This window comes from Dicentrarchus labrax, unplaced genomic scaffold (assembly GCF_905237075.1).
Source record: "Dicentrarchus labrax unplaced genomic scaffold, dlabrax2021, whole genome shotgun sequence".
Lineage (NCBI taxonomy): Eukaryota > Metazoa > Chordata > Actinopteri > Moronidae > Dicentrarchus > Dicentrarchus labrax.
This window is the reverse complement of record NW_026136720.1, coordinates 10,038,283-10,058,054: the sequence shown is the minus strand read 5'-3', so window position 1 is coordinate 10,058,054 and position 19,772 is coordinate 10,038,283. Positions and strand designations below refer to the sequence as shown.

The 19,772-nt window shown below is 41.1% G+C and overlaps 3 protein-coding genes across 5 annotated transcripts in view; 2 read left to right on the top strand and 1 right to left on the bottom strand.

The window, feature by feature from the left end:
* Positions 1–968: 968 nt before the first annotated feature.
* The window catches only part of fbxl13 (F-box and leucine-rich repeat protein 13), a 33,963-nt gene continuing 15,159 nt past the window's right edge, over positions 969–19,772 (bottom strand). The window contains exons 13-24 of one of the 3 annotated variants that reach the window (XR_007881334.1): positions 19,596–19,694; positions 19,292–19,412; positions 19,045–19,204; positions 18,827–18,946; positions 18,609–18,732; positions 18,450–18,530; positions 18,012–18,146; positions 17,747–17,910; positions 17,486–17,661; positions 15,516–15,657; positions 8,292–8,350; positions 969–1,334 (exon numbers count right to left, since the gene is read on the bottom strand). Coding sequence is in view for 1 of the 3 variants with exons in the window: in XM_051382955.1 (XP_051238915.1) it covers positions 15,641–15,657; positions 17,486–17,661; positions 17,747–17,910; positions 18,012–18,146; positions 18,450–18,530; positions 18,609–18,732; positions 18,827–18,946; positions 19,045–19,204; positions 19,292–19,412; positions 19,596–19,694 (1,197 nt within the window). In the remaining 2 variants the exon portion in view is untranslated. Of the gene's footprint in view, positions 1,335–8,291; positions 8,351–14,355; positions 15,658–17,485; positions 17,662–17,746; positions 17,911–18,011; positions 18,147–18,449; positions 18,531–18,608; positions 18,733–18,826; positions 18,947–19,044; positions 19,205–19,291; positions 19,413–19,595; positions 19,695–19,772 lie in introns of those variants that run through there. The other 2 variants (XR_007881333.1, XM_051382955.1) reach the window with 2 other exon arrangements.
* LOC127353612 (uncharacterized) lies at positions 5,287–10,277 on the top strand. The gene is made up of 2 exons (XM_051382954.1): positions 5,287–7,132; positions 8,753–10,277. The coding sequence occupies exons 1-2, from the start codon at positions 5,287–5,289 to the stop codon at positions 9,460–9,462; spliced, it is 2,556 nt and encodes an 851-aa protein (XP_051238914.1). The 3' UTR covers positions 9,463–10,277.
* On the top strand, positions 11,549–16,121 carry fam185a (family with sequence similarity 185 member A). The gene is made up of 8 exons (XM_051382963.1): positions 11,549–12,148; positions 12,234–12,343; positions 13,060–13,152; positions 13,336–13,474; positions 15,265–15,306; positions 15,390–15,485; positions 15,572–15,706; positions 15,826–16,121. Exons 1-8 carry the CDS (start codon positions 11,704–11,706, stop codon positions 15,936–15,938), a joined length of 1,173 nt encoding a protein of 390 aa, XP_051238923.1. The 5' UTR covers positions 11,549–11,703; the 3' UTR covers positions 15,939–16,121.

Genomic DNA, 19,772 nt, shown 5'->3' with positions numbered 1-19,772 from the left:
CATTAAACTGTGTGAAATTTGCTATACAATAAAGTTTGATTGAAGGTTCAACTCAACCAGCTGTAATAGTACAATGCTGCTTACACATAATGCTTGAGTAAAAACAATCTAATACAATGATATTTAATGCCATAACAATCACAGGGAGCAGTTTTCTGCATTCGGTATTTTTACTTTAGTACATTTTGTTAATAATACTGTATTTATACTTAAATATAATTTTCAATCCATGATTTACTTGAAATTGAGTACTTGTGCAGTGTGTTATTGTTAGTAGCTGAATACTTCCTCCACCACTGACCTTCAGTGTAATTACTTTTACCAGACTAACGTCTCCTATAAATTGGTAGAGAGAAGGGAAAAGGTCAACAAACTTTTGTTTTTGCGATGCACTCAGTCACACCCTTCTGTGCATTCACATCTAGTCCATCCACATGGTTTATATTAACCACAGCTGGGAAATAAGTGTCTTTATAGAAGGTTTACTGCTATAAAACATACTTTAAAAATGTAAAATATTCTCTTCTGTCATGGAAAAATACCCACTTATTTCTTGTGCATTTTCAGGGTCTAAAGAATGTCAACTTTCACCTCAGAGTCCACTCCTGCGGGGCAGAAGGGGACAGCAGCAGATAACCTGTTCCCACGTTACACTCGCTATCCCTATCCTTCATCAGGACAAGGATTCTTAAATATAAATTTCAAACAAAGTCTTAATGAAGTCCAGGCTTTTGGATCAGAAACAAATTGACCTGACGTTATCTGGTGTTGGCAAGCTCTAGGAAATCCAGATGTGAGGGACACTTGGTTGTTTCATTTTCAAGAACCACTATCAGTCAATTGACAGTTGAAAAACCTTCTTACACATGGCGAAGGAATGTATCGGTTACTGAAGAATTAAGGACTTGGCAATGGACGATTCATATCAATATGAATATGTGTGTGCGAGACAGAGGAAGAAAGAGAAGCGGAGTGACACTTTTTAATTTTAAACTGATGCACTCTGATCAGGCAGGTGTTGTATCATATAACTGTTTTTCTAAATGAATATGTTTATTGGTTCCTGCCATGCAAACAGTGAGTCCGTACAATAATATTGTCCAGGTAGGTTCATACCTTCAGGCAGGCAGGCTGAGTGTGGTATTACAAGAGGCTGGCGCTGCGCTACAACAGTCTCTGGGTTTACTCCAGTTCAGCTGGAAATGGGACACTTATGCACATAACAGACATGACCGACGACACTGGCTCCTCTGCCCAAAGTGGAGGGAGATGAAGTGGTCTGCCAGGAAGCCCAGGCAGCAAAGCTGGACTGATGGTCAGATGTTTGTTCTAGTCTGAATGGAAAAAACCACAGTGTTTACACAATCCAGGACAGAGAGTGGGCCAAGCCAGCTCACTGGGGGAATTCAAAACACTGTATCCCAAGAGGGCACCCTGAGGAGAAAAAAAACTGCTGTCCATAAATGGGTAAAGCCAGGAGTGAGGGTATTATTGGGAATAATAGCGTTCCTGGCTGTGCTCTGCTGCTGTAGAAGACAAAATTGATTCATTTAGGTTGGCTAATATCAAATGAATTGACCCTGTTAACCTTAATCAACTGCATTAATCATTATCATCCCTCATGCAGCCTCTGCATCAGGTTAGTTTGTTGTGGCTAAGCTGCGACTGTCTGAGATTTATGCTTGGCCGTGCTGTTAAAGATGTGGCTCTTTGATAATAAATCGAAACGGCCTAGTGTTCTGACAGAAGTCTCTCGAGAGTGTAAACATTTCTCTCACACTATTTCCCTGTGTAAGTGTTGAAGAATTGAAGTGACTGTGAAAGGTGAAAGGATACTTATTCCTGGCTTTTATCCGGTCAACAGTTGTCAAATGTCAAATGAGCTCATAGCTGCGTTAGCACAGAAGGAGAACGAAGGGCCCGAGTTGCAATGCAAAGTCATATACAAGTTTGATTAGATAGTTAACACCTTTATATGCAGGGATTACAAGACCTGCAAACTGTAGCATTTGAGGTTGCTCTTACAAAGTGCTGTTTCTCTAAACGTAACTATGAACTTGAAGGTCACTGCTGTTCTTTACTGAGTCATTTTCTTCCTCCTTAACTCATTTTTCATTTCTAACCTGATGCTTCCCACAGTCCTCTTGCTAAACAAATGGTTTCCTTTGTCATTATTAACGGACAGCTGAGAAATCTCTCCAGCCTCGAGCAACTGGCCAGTCCAAGAGACAGAACGAAAGGTTCACGTTTCATCGCAGTCTAAAAACAAGACAATTTAAGTGTCCTATCAAGCATTAAAAACTGACAAATTTCTAAAAAACATCAAACGCTGGCATTGCATGCTATCACTCATATCTCATATCCTGTGGTGGGACTGACATTTACACCCCGAGAAACTAAAGCCTCATTATCTAAACTCCCTGCCAAGCAGATGCCTCATTTAGTTCATGTGACTGTGTTTTCTCTCTTTCTTTTTTTCTGACTATATGTAGACACAATGAATTAGCACAGCACCAAAGTCTTACATGGAGAGACAGTCTGCACACAGTGAGCTTAGCTTCTCCACCCTGAGATTGCCTCACCAATTCTCGACACTTGTTGAGGATTAGTACTGTCCGAATAAAGTCAATAGCACATGAGAAATGTCTCTCCCCTTGCACTGCATGTGAATCAAGCCGCCCTCTTGGATAAATCTGACATTCCTAACTTTCATTACTCAGAAGCTGGACTAAACCACACAGCTTACAGTAAAATGAAATACGTCCTTACAAATCTGAGTAACAAACTCTTGGCTCAGGCCCAGCGGCCAATATTTTGCTTCAAATGCATATTCTGACCTGTCGCATCTGTCACTCACATGTTTGTGGATCCACCAACAGGAAGCTCGGGAAGCGCCTGCCAAAGCAACTGTGACACACATGCATATGCAAGGCCATGATGCTACAGCATGGAGTGAGAATGCATTACAAATGGTCTTCATTAAGTGATGTGATTACAATGAGATACACTGGAATGTAATAATAGGATTACAATAAAACACATGCTTTCGAAAGCTTTCACAGTTTGTGCTTTTTCATGATGGATTTTGAACTGTTACGGTTAATTCTGCTTATGTTATAAAGTAAAAATATTTTACCATTTCCTCACGCTTCATGCTTATCATCCACTATCTCACGGAGACCATCTACTGAGAAGTACATCCACACATTCCTCTTCTCCCTCTCTCTATTTTTTTTCACCTGTTTCCTTCTCAAAGCTCCTCACTCCTCATTTCTCTCAGAGATTCACTTTCCACCGAACAGCTCCATCAGTTCCCCCTCCCTCCTCTTCTCCCTCCCACCTTACCTCCTCCTCTCACTGTCACTGCGCTTCTCAAACTGAGGTGGGTCTTTTTAACACTCTCTCCCGCCTCTCCTTTTACTCTTTACTATTAGGACGTGATGAGGTTAACAGCACTGTGCGTATGTTGGACCCTGCTGGCTTTCTTGAGCCTCTCTTGGACCACAGCGGACTCTGATGAAGGAGACCTCCTGGGGGATAATGGATTTGGGCCTTGCGCTGCAACTCTGAGACCTGAGGGGCTGTGCAGACAGGGGCAGGATGAGAGCATGTGCCCCTACCTATTCAGTCTGCCGCCACTGACTGTCCATTTGCCAAAGCAGCTCAGAGAGCTGGAGAAGATCGTAAAGGATCTGCAGAAGCTGAAGGACAATGTGGATCAACTGAGGAAGATGTGTGCAGATTGTACAGTAAGCCAAACTGAGAGAGAGTGTGGGAGGCAAAGAGAAAGAGAGCATGAAAAGCTGAATGAGGGTACGGATAGATATGAGGATGAGAGGGACTTGCTGAATGAGAGAAATGCTGAGAGACTAAAAGATTTCAGCCAGGAGTGTGGGACAGACAGGGTTAAAGCAGAAAATACTATGGAAGGAGATGGTGACACTGAGTCCGAAAAAAGAACAAGTTTGGAAGAGAAAGGGAGAAAGAAATGGGAAGCAGAAAGGAAGAGTGATAAAGGGGTCGTAAAAGAAAATGAGAATGAAGAAACCGAAAGAGAAGTGGCAGGAAAAGATGGAAAAACTCAGACAGACAGGGCAAAGGGAAAGAACAAATATGGACAGGAAAAGGTGCCAACTGCTGGTGAAAATGACAAAATAATAGATATGGACAGAAAAAAGGTTGTTGAAAAAAATAACAGGGAGAGAGAGACTGATAGAAATAAGGAAAAAGATGGAAAAGGGAATTCAAAGGGAGATCGAGGTGATAAGTTAGAGAATGGAAAGGGGAGGAAGATTACAACTAACACAAAAAATAAGGAGAAAACAGAAGAAAGCGACCGTACTGTATGGCGAGATAAAACAAAGGAAACAGAGAAAAAGACCCAAACTGAAGAAGACAGGGCCAGTGATGGAATAAAGATGTCTGAGGACCATGATGAGCATACAAATAAGGAGCAAGAGCAGCACGGGGAGGAGAGGAAAAAGGAAATGGAAAAGGGAATAAAAGTGGAGCTAAATAATGAGAAACCAAAACAGACTGAAAGAACCGGGCACACAGAAAAAGAGAAGACTATAAAAGAGGGGGAGGTGGAGGACAGGGAGACAGGAAAGGAGATCAAAACAGAAGGAGAAAAAATGGTCCAGAGTGTGCAGCGAGACAGTGATGGAGAATTAGCATCCAGCAAAGAAACTGAGAGAACAGACTTTGTTTCAATCAGCCAGACTCCGCACTCTACCATTAGTTCAGCTGCGAGGCATGACTCCATGGACTCAAACGAAGCTATAACCCTTACGTCATCTCTTCCACCTCCTCCTTTATCCAGCTCCACTTCACATTTGAACACAGTTGTCAATCAAGGGATGGCAATAACTGCTGACGGACTACCAACCCAAAGTACAGGCCTCTCTGAGCCCTCAAGCCCTGAGGCGGAGGCAGGCTTTAGGACCACAACTAGGCCAACAAATAGCTACTGTAAGCACACTGGGTGGGCCAGGACAGCAGATAACCAGTGGTGCTATTAGGTCCACCTCTCCAACAACCGCAAGACCTGGGGCAGGCTTCCAGGGTCGAGGTAGCTCAACTACGGCAACTACAACCACCACAACTCCTCATCTGGCTTTATACACAACTACATTCCCAGGAGTTGCAAACCCCAGCCGTTGGACAGCTAAAAAGAACATCAGCTCAAGCACTAAGACTGGCGTAAAAAAACCTCTACCAGGCCGAGAACCAAAGCCAGGTGAAAAGCATAAACCTGCAATTAAGCCTGAAGCAGACCAAAAGCTTATGAATCCTAAGAATGAGCACAAACCTGATCGAGCTTCTTTGCCTGACATAAAAACAAAACAAGACCAAAAGCAGAAGCCTTCTCTCCAAAAACCTACAACTGACCAGAAATCTAAACCTGGCAAAGACCCGAAACGAGGCCAAAATCCAAAACCTGATCAAAGACCTTCACCTGACAATTTACCAACTGATCAAACTCTTGAAAACACTAAAATACCTAAACGTGATCAAGAACACAGAACTGATCCAAACCAGTTACCTATTCAAAAGCCAAGATCTCATCAAAAGCCTGTGCTTCCAGTCCAGAGACCTACATCTCAACAACGACCTCAAACTGTAAACACAACTGGTTCTGGCAAAGACCCTGTCACAGAGACAGAGCCTGAATCTGCTGGAAAGCCAAATATTAATCAAAACTCAAAACCTGAGAAAAAGCCGGTTAATCCCCTGAAAACCGACAAGCCTGACCAAAAGCAGAAACCTCACAAAAAGCCGAAAAGTGAAGAAAAAACTAAACCTGATCAGTATTTCACAACTGTTCAAGAGCCTGAACCTGAACGAAGTGAAACAACTAGTCTCACGCCAAAACCACCAAACGAAATGCCTGTGACAGAATTACAAGAAAATTCTGATAGAAATCTTTTGTCAGTGCCTAAAACAGCCCAAGACTCAACGCCTGGACAAAGGCTTACACCTGATCGTGCACCGATCAAACCCCCTGATCAAAAACCTAAACCAAACCAGAAAATCCCCAAAATAAACAAAGCACCTAAACCAAACCAAAAACATCCAGAGCTCACAACAGGCCCAAAAACTAAACCAAATGTGAAGCCTAAACCTGAACAAACACCAAGAACCAATCAAGGGTTTAAAACACCTTGGCCTGAGCAAATACCTAATCTTAACCCCAAATCTGTGCCGGATGAAATCCCTGAAGCAGAGTCCAACAAAACATCCAGATCGAAGCCTCCCCCCAGACACAGGCCACCAACCAGGATGACAGTCAAGCCAGGAGCAACACCTGTTCAAATGCCAAAACCAGCACTGCAACTAAAGCCAAGTCCAAAGGCCGAAACAGATTTAGATCCTCCTCAGATCAGCAGGACTACGTCAGACGATATCCACAAGTCTCAAACTGACATGCCACCTGCTTCTGACCCTGTAAAACAGATTTCTGATGTGACTCAGTCTCCCGGGCACACGGAGGTAAGTCCCAGTAAGATGAAAACTATCACTCTGGGTCCAAAGACCTCTGGCAGCCAGGAGACTGGGCCCTTCCCTCGCATTCATACTCTCTCTGAAGGCTTCACGACGAGCCCACACAGCAGGCTTACGTCTGATCTGAGGCCACAAACAGCTGGTCAACCACTATCGACCCCAATGACAACAACACCAAACAAAATCATGCGTGGGATTCTCCCGAGTGTTATCCCTAGCACCAGCCCAGGATCAACAAAGCCAAAACAAGCTTCTAATACTGACTCCAGGTTACAAGCTAAGATACTTCACAATGTGGAGGAGACAGCACCAAAAGAAACTCCAAAACCAGACAACATGATGGTTCCAGTCCCTTCCCCCACTGCCCAAACTACCTCCACAACCAGCCCTGAACTCAGGTCAACAGGCCCTGCCACCTCTGGCCCCGGGCCCCTGGACGCCGAAGCCTCCACTCCCAGTGCACGTGAGCTGCGGGTGAAAATCAACCAGGTGGCTGCTTTCTTCAATAACAGCCTGAGTCCAAATGGAAGTCCACTGGACAGGCGTCCCAAAGAGCACCCAGAGGACAAGCATGGAGGCAGCAGGCCTGACAGGACGGACACACTGCCAACACTGATACCACCTAAAGGCAAGAGACATTACTTTGAACACCATCTGTGTCATTGTATGCATGTTTAACCTTGAATTCACACATAAAGTAGGCAATTTTATGCAGAGATCCAGCAAAGGATGAAAGCCCTGTGCCAGAAACTCTTGCATATTAAGTTAATATGGGCCAGTAAGAAGCATTAGTCCATTAACGTTTGCTGCTTGACTTCAGGCTTTAAGTATCATTATGAAATTAACATTAGCCACAGAAGGGGTGCAGATTTTTGCACTAAACTAGTGTGACAACTACATAATTATACATTTTGAGTATTCCTTATTCCACAATACTCCATCTACTCAGGAAAAGCACTCACAGAGCTGAATGATGCACAACAGAGGGGATATAGAAGAGGGTGACTGAAATAAGTGGAGATACATACAATATGATTATATTAGCATGTATAACAGTAAACAACACAAAAAAATACATTAATACTCACAGCACAAAGAGCGATACATATTAAGTTTTAGAGGGAAAGATAGGTGGCATGTGCAACAACCAGCCTCGTTAAGAATCTATTGTCTTCTGTTGACATTACATCACAGTTATCAAGCTGAGAGAAACCTGTTGAGGAACTGTTGCGCATTAGTATTTGAGTGCTTATAATTGGTATGACCTGAGCTGAAGGGATTTTAGGTAACAGGACCACACGGTAAGCTCTAATGATTCTCATATTTTAATATATATATAATTATGTGGTCTGAGATCATCTTTGCACCATACATCATGGCTACAGGAGGAATCTGCATACGTGTGCAAAATGTGTGTGTCTGCATGATTAAAGATAAAACCACAACTATGTGTAGACTAACAGCTTAAAAACATGCGTCACAGGAGAGTGACTTACAGTACGTGAATTATCAATCTCAGTTTATCACTTGTGTTCAGACACTACATATTAATTAAATGTCCCCAGCATTTTTCCATTTGTCCATAGGTTTATATTGTATATTTGTCTTTTATTTAGCACAAAGTCACTATATGACTGAAAACTTAGGCTCATAGTTACACATTTTTATTTTTTTTGACTCCAGGTTTGGTTTTAAATGCTATATATGTGTCTACTGTGGAGGTCCACCTTGAAAGGCTTCAAAAAAACACTAAATCTTTTATGGTGGAAAATGAGTTTTACACAGACCTGTTGCACTTGTGACCGTATTTCACGGCTAAATCACAGCTGCGTGATGATAATTTCACCTGCAACATATGAGAGCAAAAGCAGAGTTTTTTAGTTAAATCTGTCAAACCCAATTTATTTAACTCGGAGGGCGAAAAACTGAAACTTAATGGTGGTCTACAGGCCAAAAGCAAATATCTATTGTATGTATTGTTAAGATGCAAAATAGTATCATCCCCAGGTTCCCTTAATTGACTCACTGGCTGCACAAAGTGTGTTTCCTGTGCTCACATTATGAAAAATAATTAATAATTTGGGATCCTTAATATTTAAAAGAGCATTTCTTCCTCACAAACATAAGAATAGACAATTATATCAAACTTTTCTTTTTAATTATTCAAAACAAAATCTAACCTTACAGTAACTTTGTGCAGCTCTGCTCTAAATGATGGGGCATGTTTTGACGTTTTCCTCTCCTGCAGTCACCATGGCGAGGAGAGACTGCTCCGACCTCCTGCTCAGAGGGGAGACAAAGAGCGGAGTGTACACGGTGACCCCTGACCTCCGCAGCAGGAGCTTCCAGGTCTTCTGTGACATGGAGCTGGAAGGAGGAGGATGGACGCTCCTGCAGCGCCGGCAGGACGGCAGCGTGAGCTTCAACCGCACCTGGGCTGAGTACCGATCCGGCTTCGGGGAGCTGGACGGAGGGGAGTTCTGGCTGGGCAACAATTTGATCCACCTGCTGACCCGGGACCGGGACATAGCGCTGCGGGTGGAGCTGGAGGACTTTGACGGGGTGATGGAGTACGCAGAGTACGAGCAGTTCAGGGTGGCGAGTGAACGCATGCGCTACAGACTGACAGTAGGCGGGTACTCGGGTACTGCAGGTGATGCTCTGCGCTTCAGCAAAACTTACGACCACAACAACAGGGCGTTCACCACCCCGGACCGGGACCACGACCGCTATCCGTCCGGGAACTGCGGGGCCTACTACAGCTCCGGCTGGTGGTTTGATGCCTGCATGGCTGCAAACCTCAACGGGAGATACTATGTGGGGAAGTACAAAGGGGTCCGGGATGGGATTTTCTGGGGGACGTGGCATAACATATCCACAGAGTATTACCCCACAAATGACAGACAGTCTTTTAAAAGAGTCCGGATGATGATCAGACCGAAGGGCTTTGCACCATGAGTTGACTCTCTGTTAGGGCATGTTGGGGGGAATAAACATAAAAGGGTCTAACTACTAACTTTAACCATAAGCTCTTCAGATGCAATTTAATAAAAACCCTTATATCCACACAGTTATTATACACTATTAACACAATGCTGCCGCCTTGTGGTGTTTGATTCTGTAATACTGATCTGTTTACAGGATACTAGGACAATAACTGAGGATGTACATATAGTTACAAAGGTTATAGTCCCAATTACACAGTATCTCTTTATAGCCTTAATATGCAATAAGAGTGTTTAATGACGAGAGAGGGGAAATCCTCTTGTGAAGAGTTATTTTCAGTGAAGATAGATAGATAATCTGACGGGTAACAGAGAGGGATATTTTTATTATTACAGTACTGGAAAGCCAGCTGATGGTTGATTTAAGCTGTTTGGGATGTTTTATAATTAATATTGTTTTGTTAAGATAAATAAAATTGATTGAATATCACGGGGTTTTTTGCATTTGTTTCTCCTTCTTCATGTTGACATTATCTGCAAAGTACAAAATAACCAATAAGTTCAATGTTGAAGTAAAGTTCAATCAATTTCCTCTAAGACATGCGACCTTTCAGTTTTATATGACAGATTTATGGTTTAACTCTCATGCAGTAAGAATATACACACACACACATATATATATATAAGTATATATATATAAGTATATAAGTATATGTGTGTATGTATATATTGTCAATGAGCAAGAAAATGGTTCAAGACTCAAATTCCCGACAGCCTTTGCGGCGAGAACGACGTCACCTCTGACTTCCTCACATCGGCCTGCTGATTGGACAAGATCAAAAGAGGGGCGGTGCTGAGTTTACACAAGATTGAACATCCGGTTTGTCAAATTAATTAAAGTGACGCGGACTACGACCGGAAGTACACGGTTTTTCCTTCAACTTAAAAGAAGAAATAAGCCTGAGGGAGAATCCAGGCTGCTGGCATTGAATCTTTAGACTATTATTTCAATATAAAGTGGAGAAAAGAGACAGAACTCCTCAATGCTCCAATCTTATAGGAGATGTGTGGATTATAGTTCCTTTGTTTCTGGTGTGTCCCATCTGGGACCAGGTAGTATTTCAGCACACAGGTACGGAGAGTTAACAGAAACATTATGGACTTACAGAAACCTCATGACCACACCTGCAGGTTAATCTGGTGTCAACTGAAAATATCTTCATCACAGAATATTCAAATATTTACTTAGACCTATATATTTTATTGTATTGTTGCTATTAAAGTGTACATTTGATCTTTCTTATATATATACATATTTATATTTATATTTATATTTTGTTCTTAATAGATGTTTGTGTAGCTGGAGTTTTGTAACAAAAATAATTTCTATTAAAGATTTAATAAAATTAAAGTATTTCTGATTCTGATTCTGATAACAGAGGACTACATAAGTATGATATATAATTGTTTGCATTTACAACAAATCCTGCTTTAAATATATATATTAACTTCAACGCAGCCTTTTAACAAATGTGGTAGTTTAGTTTTTAGGGATGCACAATATGGATATTTTCTGAGCCAATAATTATCTACTTTTCATGGCAGATACCGATACATATAACCAATAATTTTATGTTTTTGTATTTTAAAAACAAGTTCTTAACATGTCGTTTATGCACAATTCATGACAAGAAAGGCTGAGATGTAGGGAGCGAAGATGGATAATTTAAAATTTCAAAGCTCTGTTCTGATATCACTATTGTTAACAAATTAAAAACTGTTCTGACTGGTTTATTTTATTTTTTTAGTATCACATCATATTCATTTCCCATTATTGTGCATCGCTATGACTTTTATTATTCTAACGGCAACTCACAATTTTGTTAGAGTGTGTGTGAGTGTGTGTGTGTGTGTGCGCGTGTTTCACTTTGATGTGTGTTTATTTCTTCCCCTTTTCCAGAATTTTTTTTTTCACAACTTATTATAATTTTCCTATTTACACAATTACATAATTACAAATACCAAAACTGAAGAGAACTTTTTATTTGTTAAGTCAACTTCTGTTCCAAATGCCGCTTTTAATCTGAAAGTCTTTACTGGAAGTAAACCCATGTGCTCGCCGTCCACCGGGATATTGACGCTCGCTGTGACTGTGCATGTTGTCTGAATGTTTATCTGTGTAGTTTGTGTAGTTCAGTATCTGTAACAGCGGTGTTGAGGTGTGGATGAGTCGGTTTACCGGGAGGGGACAGACATGTTGTGGAGCTCAGCAGGTCAGCGGGGATGTGTCGGACTCCTCCGCTGCTGGTCCCTCGCTGTCAGGACACTGACAACCTCCGGCTGCCCTCCACGCACTTCACGCACTTCACGCTTCTTCTCCAGCTCTGCCTCATCGAAGTGCCCCCCAACACAGGAGGAGGTAAGCCGGCCTCTGAGGCATTGGGCTGTGGAGGTGAGCCCCTTCAGCACCGTGCGGGCACAGCTGGGCTGCAGCATCTCCGTTCGGCCCCTGGACCCGCACGCCTTCCCGGAGGCGGACCGAGCCCTGATCGCGGTCCACGGATCGGACACCGAGCAGCAGGAGGTCGGTCTGGATCACTTACACGTCCGCTATGATGAGCAGAGCCAAGAGCTGCTCATCTCAGCGGAGAGGGTTAACAGCAGCGTGTTGATTGATCTGGTTGCACCTATCAAAAGTAGTGAGTGTCTCAATGGATCCTGTCAGTTATATTGATCCTGATGGTGCTTTTCAAATGTCATCATATAAATCTGTGTTTTCGTCAGATCTCTTCATCACTACTCGGGGAAAAGGCAACGTGCAGGTGAAGAAAATGGAGTGTGATATATGCAAGGTGCAGACAGAGAAAGGCGACTGTTTACTGCACTCTGTTAAGGTATGTGGAGGCAGGACCTTTTTCCATCACTGTGTAAACGGACAACCCCTGACTTATACTATGGATAGTTCATATTATATTTAATGAATAACAACATAAGAACAACTGAACAACTGTGCAATAAACACAAATATTAAAAGCAACAACTGAGGGAAGTTTGTGTAAAACAGCGATTTAGATGAATATTGAGCAGATTATTTTGAGTTTTCCTGATATTTTTAGGAACTTTATATTCAAATCTCAGTCTGTATTATTTATATTTTGAATTATTAACCATCATACATACTTAATAGGCTTCTTATTTGATAAATTCAGTGTTTTCTTCTCCCCTGATGTTCGGCTATTCTATTAACTCTGGTTGTTTTAACTGCAAACTCAGATTTAGTTAGTTTAGTTTATCAGAGAGTGAAAGCTCTGTGAATAAAGGTTGTGTTGGTGTTAAATCTTATATAATAATCTAGTTTTTTTTCACAGAAATGAACAAAATGCTGACAAACAGGCCTAATGTGTATAATCTAACACCTCTTAAAATTAAGAAGGCCTCACGCCCCCCTGTGAAGTTTGTCGACCTCCAGGTTGGGAACCACTGGACTAGACCGTTTGTTGAATATGTGGATCTGTCTCATCACAGAGGCTTTATCAGCTGAAGGAACTTTGTTTCATACAGAAGTTCCTCACTTTGGGTCCTGTCGCTGTTGTTTTTTTTTGTGTCTCAGGGTCACCAGGTTGAAGTCAAATCCCTTGGAGGACATGTCAGGGGTGCAGGCACTATCCATGGCAATGTGGACATCAGCACGTGTGGAGACAGTGTAAGGACACTTACACTCTACAGTCATTAGAGGGCAGCAGCAGCCTGACTACAGGCTTTAAACATGTTTGCAGCGTTGAGGTTTACAGTACATCTTTTGATTTGGGGACAAAACTGAAAAAAGTTCAATCATACATCACCTGGCTACAGTCATGTGTAAGTGATTAGTTGTGTGTGTTTGCAGGCAGTGGATGTCAAGAAGCTCCAGGGCACCAGAATGAATGTTTCAACAGAACGTGGCCCACTGAAGGTCAAAGCCATCTACGCTGAGTCCAGCTGTGTCTCTTCCTGCTCTGGGAGGGTAGAACTGGGGCATGTGCACGGTGAGCAAACAGCAGCATCTATTCCTCATCTATACTAAAGCATCTGTCTGTCCTCATCTGTAGTGTTTGTGTGGTTATTAGTGCGATAGCTCAAATGTAGAGTGGAGGGAAAAGATAAAAGTTAGATTAAACTCATTTGTCCAAAACAACATAACGTTTTTTTTATCAATTCATATATATATATATATATATATATATATATATATATATATATATAATAAACAACTCACTCTACCACCTGAATTACTACGACGTGGACTTAAAACTAATTGAAACTATATATTTTTAAATCTAATCTACCACCTGCAGCGAGGAGGATCTTTAACTATATCTCCTGCCTTCATGTCCTTATTACTCATTTAGCATCCATAATTTATAAGTTAACAAGCTTGGGGAGTAACGGATTACATGTAACTGAAATCTGTAACAGTTTCAGAAAAAATATATAATCAGATTACAGTTACATTAAGTAAATATTGGGATTATTAGCAGGATTAAATACACTGAGCAGAGGACACATTTCTGATGCTCTTGGTTTCCATTTTCCTTTCTAAGGTTTCATTGTTCTGTCTCATATTATTGATATTTCTTTATTTAATAGTAATTAAATTATGTCACTTTAATATTGTGATACTTGAATTATGTTACTGACTACCTTTTTTAACAGGTAATTAGTATTTTTACGTTAACTTCTAACACAATATATTGTAACTCTGAAAACCTGACACATTGATAAAGGCAAAGATAATTTCCAGTGCAGGTTGGTTGACAAGAGAAGCTCTGGTAAAATATATACACTACAAGATACTTCATCAACATTATTTTACACCAGTCCGTCTTCTTAAAATGGGTCTACTAGTTAATGATCTGTGCTGGAAATGTAAAAGGAATGAAGACACCTTTATTAATGCAATGTGGGCCTAGAGATAATCAAAACAATACAGAAGTGGAAGGGTAAACCTGTGCATGAATCAGTTCAACTTTGCTTCTGCGGGTCGTGTTTACCCAGGATTTTGAAGCCGGCACTAACAGGCTTTATATCAGCTGCTACGGTTCTCCAAAAGCCAAGTTGGACCTGAATATACGGAGTGGGTTAAGCTAATGATAGAGAACGCCTAGTTTGAATAAATGATGACCGTAAACGATCAGATTTGCTTGTCTGGAGAGAAAACCATGAAAGCCAGACAATATACGTTTTGAAGAATTTGTATGTATATTTGTGAGTATGTGTCTTGTTTTAAATGTATTAATATACAGGTGGAATGAGTGGGCTCTTGTTTAGCTTTGATTGTGCCACCTTTGGTTCTTGTTTAGGTGTTTATTTGTTGTCTTTTCTACTTGTTAATTTGTGCTGTTCCTTAAAACAAAAATAAATCTGCCCATCAGCCATTGCAGTCAACAGCTGCATGATGTTAACTTGGCTGATACAGCAGGGTTTTGATACAGCCAGGAATCCCGGGGTCTGATCCAAACACAGTCTATTTCACTGTAATGTGTTTGCAATTTAACACACATTCTGTACTTGTTGTTTGTTTTGGGGGTTAGCTATAAAAAGGGTTATCACTAAAAAGACTAATTTCTTTGAAGTAGACATTAGAGCACAGGGACAAACAGTACTGTAATGTGATGTGAAGAAATACGTCACCCACATAGAATTTTAATTTCTTCCTGATACAAATGAGCCTCTCATCATAGAGTACATGGAATCAATTATCTTGTTAACGTCAAATGAGGCAGGTTTATGATGTCAGATTAGTTCAAACTGACCTTGTGCTTTCATTAATTAACAGGTAATGCCACTGTGACGAATGTGTCCGGAGATACAGTTATTGGTAAGAAAGATTACGCAACGATTTACGTATGGTATCTATCAGTGGCTGGTGGAAGTAACCTGAGACTTTCTTTGCTTTTGCAGATGGTTCAAATAGTTTGCTGAAGATTTCCTCTCACAGCGGAAGCATTGATGTCTATGTGGGAGACGGTGGCAGTGCTGAACTCCACAGTCAGGAAGGTAAACACACAGTATAAAAAGAATATTCACCTCACGAACCACAGTGTTTTTCTTTGTTTATCCCTCGTTCTTCTGTCTGTACGTAGGAGCGGTGTGTGTGCGCGTCCCCTCCTCGTTGAAAGCCGGGGTGGAGCTCCGTGGAGCGTCGGTGGATATCAGCTCAGAGGTTGTTCTGCATGGAGTAGAAAACAACACAACTGAGGGCCAAACCACAATTACTGGTACGCCAATGATGTTTCATTACATCACACTAAATGGCACAGTTAATGAACTCAACCCTCCGACACGTAAATCAACACAGAACGTTTATTTCCTTTCCGTCCTCATGTGTTTCTCTCAGGCTGTATAAATGGGGAGGCTCCAGTGGACCAGTGGGTTAAAGCTCACGCAGACAGAGGCTCCGTCAGACTGAAGACACAAAGCTGGTTTGAGTCCCTGAAGCTGGGGAGCTGAGTTATGACACATGTTCGATTCATAATGCTGCATTCCTGCTCTGGGGCTTTACACTGGCAGACAGAACCAGATTATTGTTGTGTTTACCTTAAACTCTGTGCTCAGGATGTACTGTATTTTCAATGTATGTATCTAGTAATTTAAAAAGTATTCTGTATGTGTTAAACAACACTGTACATACCACTGACAGTTTGCTTGCTCATATTTCTTGTGTGTTTTCTGTATGGTATGTAAATACTGTAAAGATTAATTGTAAAGTGTGGAACATTTCCACCTCTGCTCCTGACTCTAATGAATGAAAGCTAATAGTTTTTTTTATCCAAGCACCAAATATAGCTTTATATAATTTCACTTAAAAGATCTGAACTTGTTTCAACTAATCAGCTTCAGTTTCAGTGGAGCATAAAGCAGAGAGTGAGTCCTTCCCTTGGTATGTTTACAGTATTAACAATTTAAAATGAATCCACACATTATAGTTCAGTAAAACTAAAACCAAGTGGGATGTAAATACAAAGTATAAACATACATAAACAAAGGATAAACCAAGATTGTAATATAAATATACAGAGATTTTTTAATTTAAAGAGCACAAATCAACAAAAATCTTTCTACACACTCACACACTGCATATACAAACCAGTATAAATCACAAAATGTAGAAATTAATTTAAAAACAAACTTTTAAATTAATTTAGAGTTTATATTTTTTCTAGAAATGTGTTGTGAGTATTCAAATTTAGTTTATGGTATTTAAATGTACTATAACAACAAGTATTAGTTAAATAATTAGACATGAATGATGGTCATGTTGTTGCCTGTGGTAAATAATTAGTGGTATTATTATTATTATTATTATTATTGTTATTATTGTGGAAACAGCGCAGCCACCTGTCTACAATCCAGATTCCAAGGTTTTTAAAACTGAGGCAATTTCTCTGAGTACCATGTGTATCATATCTCAAGACCAAAACAGGGACATGTAGCTTTTTTATCCATTTAGTTGTTTCAAAACTTAAACCTTACAAGTGAGAAGTTGCAGACTTCTGTTGACTGATATTTGGAGAAATACATACAATTGTGTTGTCTTTGTACAAATGTAATTTACTAAATCACAGCAAGGAAACAATTTCATTATCGTGGATTTAAACACCCCCCTCCCACACCCAAGAAAAAAACAGTTATATAAGAAATGAGTGGACATTAGAACTGTTTATGCACTGGTTGTCTAACAAAGAGTTATTAACCCACTAGAGCCTAGCAGGGTCAAAGGCACAGGACATACCACTGTCAGGAGCTGGTGAAATATTATGTGTATTAGTAAATCAGTCAGGTTCAAACAATGTTATGTCTGAGCCTCTATTCAGACCGGCTGAGTACAGAAACGTCTAATTTAATTTTAGCCTTATGATTCCATTCTTGTTTGGATTATCTCAAGTGTATAATTCAAAATGGTGTTGAAACAATGTCCCAAAAATAATGGTTTCTGTGATTGCGTGGTTTTTAAAAAAGCACTTATTAATTGAGATGTGTTTATATCCTCTCTGTACTTGCTGCTCCGGTCATCACTGAGTGCTGCTCCACCACTTCCCAGGTGTCGTCGGTCTTCGTGGGTCTTGTGATTGGATGCATCACTTGGCCCGTGTTGTATCCAAACCAGTATGGAGGGTCGTCATTGCTGTGCTTCCAGTACTCCACGCGTGGCTGAAGCTTTAAGGCGGCCACCCTAGGCGAACAAACACTCTCTTGCTCATTGAAAGTTGACGTGTAGGACTCTAAGTTTACAGTGTTCTGGTACGTTTGTGTCTTACTTGGAGATGCTGCTGCAGCAGATCATCGTGAGGGCGCAGAGTGGAGGACAGATCCTCTCTAAGTGTCTGAGAGTGCGATCTGTGAGAAGAACGCAGCCACTCACATCAAGCTCTCGCAGGTACTGAGATCCACTTGTCAGATACTGCATGGCCATATCTGTCATCTGAGGCAGCGCAGAGTTAAACAGAAAACATGAGTCATTAAATGACAAGGGGAAACACAAACGGAATATTTAAAGGCTTTAGAGTGTTTGTGTGTGTGTACCTTGGGACAACCTGACATCCTCAGTGTGACTAGACCTCTACAGTAAAATGAAATGGCTCTGATGGCTGGGTCTGACAGAGCCACACAGTGAGATACATCAACATGCTCCAGATCCCTCACATTCTTGCACAGCTTCTGCCCTCGTGAGCAACAAAGAAGGCAAGAGAAAGATGTGGGATGAAATGTGAACGGATGAGAAAATGATGGAGGACACAAACATGGCTTCCTTGTGCACATCTGTTAGTAGGCAGTAACAGTAAATGATACAACAACAACAACTTGCTTTTCTAGAAAACAGGGTACATTTCCTGTCAGCTGCTGATATAAGCAATCACTGGGAAAGGAAAAAAACTTGGACCAGTTAAATGTTATAAACAGCTCCATAAAAACGCCACATCTGCCATGTGTTGAAATTCTAGCTAGATTTGTTGTTTGTACCTCTATGCCAATGTCTGTGACGTAGACACACTCGGAAAGGACTAACTTCTTCAAGGGAATTCCCTCAAGAGCTGCCAGTCCCTAAATATACAAACAGATTCACCAGTTATCTTTTTTTTCATCATTTCTGATGATAAGAACAAACAATCCAAACAATACCTGATCGTTGATGTTGCAACCGCTGATGTCAAGAGAGCAGATAGAGCTGCCACTCAGCCACTCAACACTCATGTCAGTCAGTCTCTCACAATAACTCATGTTGAGATGGTACAGTTTACACAACCTGATAAAGATAAAAAGCTGCTGTGTGACACAGTTTAACAGACCACAATGAGATATACGTGTGTGTTTGTGTGACACTATATATATATATATACCTTTGTGCAATCCTCTTGACAGATATGTCAGTGATGTGACTGCACTGACTGACATTCAGCTCTCTCAGTTTGGTGGATGAGGAACCTTCAGTCAAACACTGGATACCAATATCACTAACCCTAAAATATAAGCAATAAAACCATTACGTCATATGAAAAAGCATACGAAAAGCATGAAAAACCTCTGAATGTTATCTACAGCAGCAACAAACACACACTTGTTACAAGAGATGTCCAGGTGTTGCAGGTTCTTGAGGGCGGCCATGGATTTGAGGCTGGCGTCGGTCATCCGGGTGCATTCTGCGGCGTGGAGTCTGCAGAGGCCTTGTGAGCTGCTGCACAAGGCCGTCCAGCTTATGTCTGTTAGTTGGTTGTTCCCTAAAGTGCACATAACTGGAATAAAATTACTTCTATAATTTCATGCATATATGGAAATGAATGTTGCAGAATGCAAAATGACTTCACCCTCTGTGCAAAAAGTCTTCAGTTTGGCTACTTCAGCGATGGCTTTGAAGGTGATGTCGGAAAGATGAGGAGCATCCAGGAGAGAAATGGCAGACAGACAGCGACATCTGGCAATTAGTGCCTGTTAGAGAAGAGTTAAGACTCAAAACGTCTCTCTGCTATGAGGGGTTAAGGGTGTGTGGGCAAAACAATGACACATGTGTTGAAAGAGTAAATTCTTTTACAATTAGTTTGTAGAAAATTCCAGTGCTGGGATATTGACCCTGTATGACATCTGTGGTGTGTTCGAAATGGACAAACTTACCAAAACACAGCTATCTGAAAGCGTGGGCATGTCATCGATCACAATCTCTCTGAGTGAAGGACATCCGGCAGAAATGTATCTGAACCCGTTTACCGTCATCTAGATAGAGAGAGAGAGATAGGAAAATATGTGTGCAATGTGACTCATTCTCCTGGATGCAGTTTTCCTCAATCCCCA

Bases quoted from the DNA above. Each gene is read 5' to 3' on its own strand.
- LOC127353612 (XM_051382954.1), top strand. From the start codon at position 5,287: ATGAATCCTAAGAATGAGCACAAACCTGATCGAGCTTCTTTGCCTGAC. The intron at 7,133-8,752 runs GCAAGAGACATT...CCTCTCCTGCAG, and splicing joins AACACTGATACCACCTAAAG to TCACCATGGCGAGGAGAGAC.
- fam185a (XM_051382963.1), top strand. From the start codon at position 11,704: ATGTTGTGGAGCTCAGCAGGTCAGCGGGGATGTGTCGGACTCCTCCGC. The intron at 13,153-13,335 runs GTAAGGACACTT...GTGTGTTTGCAG, and splicing joins TCAGCACGTGTGGAGACAGT to GCAGTGGATGTCAAGAAGCT. The intron at 15,707-15,825 runs GTACGCCAATGA...TGTTTCTCTCAG, and splicing joins GGGCCAAACCACAATTACTG to GCTGTATAAATGGGGAGGCT.